This window comes from Microtus oregoni, unplaced genomic scaffold (assembly GCF_018167655.1).
Source record: "Microtus oregoni isolate MIOR12 unplaced genomic scaffold, Mior012 000056F_ref0000123, whole genome shotgun sequence".
In the NCBI taxonomy this organism is placed as follows: Eukaryota; Metazoa; Chordata; class Mammalia; order Rodentia; family Cricetidae; genus Microtus; species Microtus oregoni.
The window spans coordinates 1,572,127-1,582,526 of NW_024543832.1; the positions used below are offsets into that span (position 1 = coordinate 1,572,127).

General features: G+C 39.7%; 1 gene segment (V, D, J or C); it reads right to left on the reverse strand.

Annotated features, from left to right (window-relative positions):
• Positions 1-4,324: 4,324 nt before the first annotated feature.
• LOC121438495 lies at positions 4,325-4,884 on the reverse strand. The segment is given in 2 exon segments: positions 4,325-4,677; positions 4,778-4,884. Coding segments are annotated over 2 exon segments (399 nt in total).
• Positions 4,885-10,400: the final 5,516 nt, after the last annotated feature.

Here is a 10,400-nt window from a genome sequence, read left to right on the forward strand (position 1 = left end):
GTTAGATTATACGTATGTATCATCTAGGTATCCCCTCTTCTTTAAAATTGTCTATAATAAATCAGAGGACATATTGAACAGAAGTGAAATTCAAGGGCATCTCTATAAACACTTGCTGCTTATTTTCTACGACAGAGGGAAAACTTTGCCTGTGCCTATTTGTTTAATAATTTATTTACCTTAATGTGAATATGTGAAGTCTTTTAATTAATATTGATAGGTTCTCCATTAAAGTTTTGGATATTCTTGGTCAAAAGTGAAAACCTGGGATTAGAATAGAGGTATTGGTTCTGATATATTTTAGGTTGAACAAACTCATTAAAATATTACCCTATTCATCCATTTCAGGAGCAGCCATGTGAGCTGATTCTCACACTGACCCTGGAAAATATGACAATGACACCTTTGAGTTCAACATAGTGTGGAGTTATTTAATTCACGGTTATGTGTTCTTCTGTCAGGATTCTAAGAATGTAGTCAATGTGGTCTCCAAAGCTTCATCACACACTATTGGTGTCACTGCCTGAATTTCAGGAGAAGCCTCAGCCTCAGGTGAAAAGATTCTTGTTTCCTTTTTAAACCACCCCAAGTCTATGATGCGTTAACATTAAGCCCACAGCCAATATGGCTCCTCTGAAGACACTTTACTAGCTCACACATGAGACACCCACTCTTCATGTCACCAACAACAGTGAGTTCTGAGGAATAATTCTGGGAGCAAAAAAGCACCAACAAAAGCACAAACTGTGAAAATCATTGAACTCAGTTGTCTATGGGAAGAACTGAAGAGAGAGATGAACCAGGGACTGGAGCTGTTGTTTGCTGGGATGTGCATATTTGTGTCTGAGAATTTTGTGGTCTGTGTTGCACAATATGCCTATAGAAGAAGCATTAGTTTGGATTTTTTTACCAAAATGCTAATGTTCGAAAATAGAATCTTGTGACAATTATAACAACTGTACACTTTTATAGGGTCCTCTTAGTTTTAAAAGTAAAAAAAAACTGTTTTGGTTCATTTTCTAAAGTAACTTTGGAAATTAACATCAATTTAGGGCAGTTGTGGTTTCTCTGTCACAAGTTTAGAAAAAAAGAGGATGAAAGAAGATTATTCAAAATTCTTAAACTGTCTTATTACATTAGCAATCAGCAATTTTCCCAATTTCATGCTCTTGATAATATATATATGTATATATGATGAACTGTATATATGGAATATATAATATTAATGTGCTGATTTGTCTGACAATGAGCAATTGGACATCTTAGAGGAATGTGTGGGAACACAGATGATTAGTATGTAATTAAAAAACAAGATAAATAGGCTATGACAAGTAAAGGAAACTCTAGAAGATTTCCTTGTGTAAAAGGGAAAAAAATTAAAGGTTAGAGGGCATCAAACAGGTATAAATGAAGCATATGCCAGAGCTTCCAGTTTCTGACATGACCACCTGTGATATTGAGAGTTCCAGTTGGTCCTCAGGATCCCCTGCTGGTTTGAGTAGAGAGGTTTCTATTCAAGCTCACACTGGACTTCTCTGACTGTGTCTCTGGCACAGTATACCTGGCTGTGTTAGAAGTTTGCAGATTTTTCAGTTTTATGAAAACACTGCTCTTGGAGGTGTAATGATATTTTATTTGTGATCTAACAAATAAAGCTTCCTGAAGACTAGAGTTCAGAGATAAGTCACTAGATAGCCATATATGTCAGGCAATGGTGGCACAATCCTTTAATCCCAGTACTTGTAAGACAGCACTGTGGGTGCAGTGCTACCCTGGGATAGAAGACATTGATTCTGTAAAAGAGAACTGGAGCTCACATAAAGGTGATTCCTGCATCTGGGATCATATGCCTTTAATCCCAGCACTAGGGTGGCAGAGACTGGCTTAACCTGGCTAGGCAGAGAGAGAAATATAAGACAGGAGGATACAAGAGCTCAGATCCAGTCTGAGGTTTCAGTCCGAGAGGCAGTCTGAGGTTTTGGAGAGACAACATTCAGTCAGAGGCTTTATAGAGACAGGATCTTCCCCATTTGGTCTGAGCATTGATAGAGGTGAGAACTCTCTTGTGACTGATTACTCTGCTTTTCTGATCCTTCAGTTTTTGTCTCTGGTAGCTGACTCAGGATTTTTTTTTTCGTTAAGTACAATTAGAATTCTTGCAATAGGTGGTGACCCTGCTGATGTTGAGTTGGGATTTGAGATCAGATTATAATTTTTGCTTCCACCACTCCAGATTCTTCACATCCACTTCAGACACTTTCCTGGAGGTTGACAGACCCAGCTTACATCATGACTTGGTAATGACAGTCCACTGACATTGGTAGAGGTGAGAACTCTCTAGTGACTGATTACTCTGCTTTTCTGATCCTTCAGTTTTTGGCTCTGGTAGCTGACTCAGGATTTTTTTTCGTTAAGTACAATTAGTTCAGGTGAGGGACAAGTTGAGTGAGGGCTGTACTAGACCAGGTCTTACTCCTTCAGCTGCTCCTGGGACAGGGAACCTGGGAACAGGTACAATAATCATGGTACAGTCATCCCACAGATGACATGCCTGAGTCTCTTTCTTGAAACCCTGAAACACTTACAGCTTGGAAAGGTCACCAGGCAGAGGAACAGCACCAGGACAACTATGCTCTACTGGATGCTTTAGTAAAAAAGAGATGGGTCTATTCCTCTAGGCCTGAATTTTAGTCTGAGCAGGAGGGCTTCTTTTTCATTGAGGGAGGTTCCTGAGAGGATAAAAAAAAAGCACAGGGCAAGGTTTACACATTTTCCTGAGGTTTTTAAGGGAGGCTGTGGAGAGCTTTGGGGAATGGGACAGTTGGGATGGTGGAAGGGTAGATGTGGGAGCTGGGAAGTAGATATCTTAATTAAGGGGCCATTTTAGGGTTGGCAAGAGACTTGACTCTGGAGGGGTTCCCAGGTGTCCAAGGAGATATCCCCAGCTTGTTCCTTGGACAACAGAGGAGAGAGCGCCTGAACTGGCCCTATATTATAAGCACTCTGCTGAATATCTTGCATATCACCATAGACCTTTCATCTGGCATGCATGGAGAAAGAGACAGAGACCCACACTGGAGCACTGGACTGAGCTCCCAAGGTCCAAAAGAGGAGCAGAAGGAGGGAGAACATGAGCAAGGAAGTCAGGAAGGCGAGGGGTGCATCCACCCACTGAGACAATGGGACTGATCTAATGGGAGATCACCAAGGCCAGTTGGACTGGAACTGATGGAGCATGTGATCAAACCTGACTCTCTGAATGTAGCTGACGGTGGAGGCTGACGGAGAAGCCAAGGACAATGGCGCTGAGTTTTGATTCTACTGCATGGATGGGCTTTGTGGGAGCCTGGTCTGTTTGGATCGACCTGGGGGAAACAGGGAGGATCTTGGACTTCCCATAGGGTAGGGAACCCTGACTGCTCTTTGGACTGGAGAGGGACGGGGAGGGGGAGTGGGGGAAGGGGAGGGAAGTGGGAGGAGGGGAGGAGGTAGAAATTTTCAATAAAAAATAAATAAATAGAGAAATAAATAAATAAAACATCACCTTTTTTTCCTACAGAAAATAATTTTGGATGACTGCATTTATACACTATTAAAATAAACACCAGGAATTACAAACTCTTGTTTTTTGATGCCCACCACTTATAACTGATTCTGTAAAGGATCAGTCTACTGAGCATGGAACTTGAGAATGTTGGGGTATTGAGGATAAATCAAACCAAATGAAGAAAACAGAAGGAAGAGGACAACAAGAAGTAGAGGGAAACTTCACCTTCAGCTGGTGACTCCTGTTCTGAGTCTGGACTCCATGACCTTTTCAAGACTACTGTGTAGTTGAACCACAGCATGTGCTGGAATCTCACTACTCATGTTCAACTCACACAACTGAGTGAAAAGGTAAAAATAAGAGCAGACTGCACATATGTGTAACGGTGCCTGTCACTCATCTAAAAAAGGAAGACAGAGGCTGTTGAACATCATATGTCAGCACACACACACACACCGAGAGTAGTTAGAGAGAAAGTGCGTGAGAGAGAAAGAGACATTGAAAGATACAGGTAGACAGAAAGAGTAAAAGGGAAACAAGGAGAAACACTGTAATAAACACACACACACACACACACACAACCCAACAGGAAAAAGAAACTGGAATAAACATTTGGAAATTCAAGGATTACTCTATCTGTAGAGAAAATCCCTAAATTTGATATGGAAAGGCAGTGCAGACACAGAGAAGTCCAGTATTCCATGATTCTCTGAGCAGGCTCTTCTCTGACCCTGATTTCTAAGTGGACTCAGCGCCCCCTGCTGGTCCTATGTCCCCTCAGTGGTGTTTTTGTCTGAGCTCACAGTAGCATTCACTCACTGTGCCTCTTGCACAGTAATACATGGCTGTGTCTTCAGACTTCAGCCTGATCATTTCCAGGTACAGAGTGTTCTTGGCATTGTCTCTGGAGATTGTGAACCGGCCCTTCACAGCGTCGTTATACCAGGTGCTACCACCACTACTGCTAATGGATGCTACCCACTCCAGCCCCTTCCCGGGAGCCTGGCGGACCCAGCTCATGTAATAACTATTGAAAGTGAATCCAGAGGCTGCACAGGAGAGTTTCAAAGAATTTCCAGGCTGCACCAAGCCTCCTCCAGACTCCAGCAACTGCACATCACACTGGACACCTGTAAACACACAGAATTCTGGTTAGAAAACTGACACAAAAGACATTTTTTCTCTTTCTCATGTCCACACAACACACAGTATCTCATCTTTATGAATTACCTTTTAAAATCAGGACAGAGAAAACCAATATGAGCCCTAAGTCCATGGTGAGTGTCCTGTGTTCAGTGCTGAACCCTGACTGGGAGGATTTGGGAATCCAGAGCTGCTCTTCTCTGTCAGAGCTGCCATGTCAAGGCAGGGCCAGTTTATATAGGCACAAAGAAGCCTTATTTACATATTGTCCTGCTATAGCAGGCTCCATAGGTGGACCTGGGTAGAAGGCAGTACTCAGAGCAGATATAAGGTACCATACACACTGATGGCAATAGTAGAAATTGAAGCATTAACATAGCTCTGTGTACACATTTTTCTTGTTAAGTATTCACTACACTGTACTTAGTTCCCTTTTCACCATACGCATAGAAAATGTTGTCTTTCCACGCTGTCATGTCTCTTTAGGATCAGTGGGAAATTGAAAAGCTCCACAATGCTATGTTTCTAGATATTATCTCTGTCTGCTCCTATATACATAGTTGGACCAATGCTTTTGTAGTAAGATATATCATATTTTAGGTATATGCCCAAGATTGGTAAGTTGATCCTGAGGTAAGTTGATTCCCAATTTACTGAGAACACAATACTGATTTCTGAAGTGGTTGTACAAGTTTTCATTCCCACCAGCAATGAATGAGTATTCGCCTAGTCCACATAATGATAGCATAAGCTATCATTAGTGTTTTTGATCTTAGCCATTCTGAGAGGTGAAAGACAGTATCTCAGAACTGTTTTGATTTGCATTTCCCTGATAGCTACGGATGTTGAGCATTCCCTTAAGTATCTTTTGGCCATTTGAGATTCTTCTGTTGAGAATTTTCTGTTTAGTTCAATACCCCATTTTGAACTGGGTTATTCTGAATTTTAAGTCTAATTTCTTGAGTTCTTTATATATTTTGAAGATCAGTCCTTTGTCTTAAGTGGGGTTGGTGAAGATCTTTTCCCATTCGGTAGCTGCCTTTTTGTCTTTTTGACTGTGTCCTTCACTTTAAAGAGGCTTCTCAGTTTGGGGAAATTTATTTGCAGACAATCCTATACATGATTTATAAAATCTCTTTTAACATTTGTTTAGTTGTTACTTAACTCTAAGGTGACATTATCCCATCATCATTCAGAATGAGGGGAATCACTCATCAATCCTGACTACCTTTTCAGGGCTCATGCTGCAATAACAGTTATTCTGGTCTCATCTAGCTATTTCCTTTTCTGTAAATTATCTAGAATGAATCAGAGGACATACTGAAGAGAAGAGAATCTCTATAAACAACTGCTACTTCTTTTCTACTCCAGAGGGTAAACTTGGCCTGTGCCTATTTGTTCAGTAATTTACCTTAATGCAGATATATGAATTCTTTTAATTAACATTGATAGGCTCTCCATAAAATGTTCTAGATATTTTTGTTCAAAAGTAAAATACTTTGGGATTAGAAGAGAGTATTGGTTCTCATATATATTATGTCCAACAAACTGATTAAAAACTTTATCCTGTTCATCCATTTCAGGAGCAATCATGTAAGCTGATCCTCACACTGACCCTGGAAATTATGACATTGGAACCTCTGGGTTCAGCATAGCATGAAGTTATTCAATTCACTGTTCTGTGTTCTGCTGTCAGGATTCTAAGAATGTAGTCAATGTGGTCCCCAAGGCAGCATCACACACTGTTGGTGTCAATGCATGAATTTCCAGAGAAGCCTTAGCCTCTGATGAAAATGTTCTCTTTTCCAGTTTAAACCTGCCCCACATTCATGATCCATTAACATGGAGCCCACAGCCAACAGGGCTTCTCTGAAGACACTTCTCTAGCTCACACATGAGAAACCAGGCTTTACCTGTCACCAACATCAGAGAGTGCAGAGGAGTAATTCTGGGAACAACAAAAGCACCAGCAAACTGTGAACATTATAGAACTCAGTTGCCCATGGGAAGGGTTGGAGAGAGGTGAACCAGGGACTGGAGCTGTTGTCTGGTGGGATGTGCAAATTTGTGGCTGAGAATTTTGTGGTCTGAGTTGCACAGTCTGCCTATAGAAAAATCATTAGCTTAGATTTGAGGTGCAAGCAATTTTTTACCAAAATGAAAAGGCTCAAAAATAGAATCTTGCAACCATTTTAACAACTGTACACTTTTATATGGTCCTATTAGTTTAGAAGTAGAAAACTGTGGATGGCTCATTTTCCAAGCTAACTGTGGAAATTAACATAAATTCGGAGAAATTGTTGTTTCTCTACAAGTTTAAAAAGAAACAGGATGAATTAAAGATTATTCAAAATTCCCAAGCTGTCTTGCAAAATTTACAGTCAACAAGTTTCAGAATTTCAGACACCTGATGACATATATGTGTACATATATATATATATATATATATATATATATATATATGGAATATATAATTATTGTACTGTTTGTCTGACAAAAAGCAATTAGACATCTTAGAGTATTGTGGGGAACAAAAATGTTTAATTGTGAAATTAAAAAGCAAGATGAATAGGTTATTAAAGATAAAGGGTACTCTAGAAGATTTCCTTGTGTAAAAAAAATAAAAAGTTAATCACGTTAAACAGGTGTAAATGCAGCATATTCATATACTTCCTAGTTTCTTAAGTGACCACTTCTCTTTCTGGGATTACCTGTTGTCCTCCATAGCCCATGCTGGTTTGAGTAGGGAGGTTTCTGTCCAAGCTCACACTGGAGTTCTCTCATTGTTTCTCTGACTCAGTAATACATGGCTATGTTCGAAGTTCAGTTTAATTCAGATTTTTTAATCTTTTAATTCAGAAGATTGTTCAGTTTTATGGATTGTTCAGTTTTATGAAAACATAGCTTTTGGAGGTGTAGTGATATTCTGTTTGTGATCTTACAAATAAAGCTTCCTGAAGATAAGACTGCAGAGCTAAGTCACTAGTTAGCCATAGAGCCCAGGCAATGGTGGTACATACCTGTAAATCCAGCACTAGGAAGACAGAGGTGGACGGATCTCTGTGAGTGCAATGCTACCTTGGGCTACAAAAGATTGAATCTGTGCAAAACAGAAACACAGTTCACACAGAGGCGATCCCAACACCTGGGATGATATGCCTTTCATCCCAGCACTAGGGAGGTAAGGATAGGAGTGAGATGGCTGGACAGAGAAAGGAATATAAGACAGGAAGGGACAAGAGCCCAGTGCAATCTGAGGATTCAGTCTGAGAGGCTGTCTGAGGTGTCAGAGAGAAAACATTTAGTGAGAACATTTCTAGAGACAGGAATTTTCCCATTTAGTCTGAGCATTGGTAGGTATAAGAACTTTCTAGTGGCATGTAATTTTAATTTTTTATCTGAGAGGAGATATAAGGGATGGATTTTCATACACATAAGTGGTCTCAGAGTATTCACTGTCCCACTCAGGGACACCATATCTGGATATTTACTACTTCCTGTTTTCTGTTTGTCTGTGTGTCTGTCACTATGTACATTTACATTTCTATCCTTGTCTCTTTACCATTTAAATCACACTGCAAAAGCAGGTTTCTACATATTATTGTTGCATTGATGAGGAGTGGACGGTCAGCTCTTCATGACACTTCATAAAAAGCAGTAACATGTAACGAGTTTTGAAGGCTATGTTACCGGAAGCAATAAAAAGACAGAAATCCCTAAGTGATGACAAGAAGTGAAGAGAAGAAGATGCTTGAACAATAGAAACTGTCTTGTGGTGAAGATCACCATAGAGAAATGGGGATTCAGGACTTTTCTCTATGCCTTGGTAACATAAATCATCAGGGAAAGGCAGAGAATAGCTCAAAACAATCTGTCAGTAAATCCCAGGGAATATTCAACTCTTTCACATTGAACACTCCATATGTGGTGTCCCTTATTCCTCTCAGCATGGTCTGCATTGTGAGTAGCAGTGGTGGGGAGCCTGCCATTCTGTACCAGCTCAAAAGCACCCACCTCATAAGTGCTTTGTCAACTTTGTTCAGACATTATGCTCAGTGTGTCTCACTTTTGCTTTGTCTGACTTTTTAGTGTGCTTTTAAGATCTTGGAAAAGATCACAAGAATAATTGCATATTTTTCATACCGTTTTGGAGTACTAGTATGTGATCCATTTATTCTGGAATTTTTTCTTTGGTTATATCAGAGTTTGTGTCCACATTTTGTTCTCTCATGCTCAAGAGATTCCTTCTCCATGAAACTCTCTAAAATGAAACACTAAGGATAAAGTCTTCAATGGAATGCTTTCAATGTAAAACTGCACATAACTTTCAATTATCATCTATTTGATAGCTGCATCCTCATACTTGAGTTTGTCCAGTCATTTATTCACTCATGTCTCCTGGATTCATGGGCGCTCAGTTAATGGCTCCTTTCACAATGACAGCACAATATATTAGTTTGTATGTGGTTAGAATTTGTCATTGTAGAAAAAAAAATCTATGATTATCTAGGAACTGTAAACCTCAGTTGGAAGAAAATTCTCCCAAAGATTGGCCTGTAGACAACCCTCTATTGCCATTTTAGGAATATTGGAATAACACAATTTCTTTTATATCACTGAGGAAGGAACTGGAAAATATTTCATTTGAAACAAGAAAAGGGAATTTGTCGCAGAAGCAGAAATTTTATGTAGATTTTGACAGAATAAAACTTATTCCAGCTAATCTATAAATCAGACATTCCTACTTCCATCTTTACTCTGCTACTCACTTCTGCTCTCCTTTTCTGGCCACTCCTACTCTTAGGTCTTTTCTTTCTGTTTTTCCGCCCCACATTCCCCGCCTTCTTGCTAAACTTCTACTTCCTCATTTCTTTTCCCCTCTTCCCTCATACTCTCTTGCAAGTCCTTTCTTTCATCACCTCCTTCAGTTCCTTTGTTTCTTGCTACATGTTGCAAGTTGTTTCTGCTATATGTGCATAATTGTAACTGCTATATTGTATCTAAAAGACAGCACCCAAGTCTATCAAATTCCTCCAGCAGTCCCTTGTTACCTTTCTTTGGCTTCAGAACATACATAATAGGTATATTTTGGGGTGAGTATTCAGCAGTCACTTATTTTCAGTATTAGGGCAGTCACGGGTCCATGCATTACATGTCACATATTTCAGAAAAGCTTCACTGATAAAGGCAGAGAGAAGCACTAACATATTGGTATACATATAGAAAAAAGTGTTAGTATATGTTCCTTGGCTAAAAGCCAATAGCAGATTTCCTCATAGTACTGTTGATGTTTGAACATAACTGTGTTATAATTTTTAAAAATACTGAAACATGTTTTAATTTTGAAACATGATTAGTTCAGTAAAATATATTGAGGACCTCAGGTGGGTGTGGTGTGTACAGTTCCTCTCCTCTACATGCTGGACCATTTAACTAGTTTGGTTTTGTACATATCTTGTACAGGAACATATAACAGTTTATGTATGTAATGACAATGCAATGTCCAGAGGTAATCATATCACAGAACTCCTCCCTATTTTATGATCCTTTCATTTCTATCAATCCACTCTTCAGTGATGTTACTTGTGCCTTGTGGGAGGAATATGGAGGGGTAGGGAAGTGGGGTATGGAAAGTTTGGATATAGACATTCTGTCTGTGGACATGGATTCACACAGTTGTCTGTTCTCAGCAGTGAACAGTCATGGACTC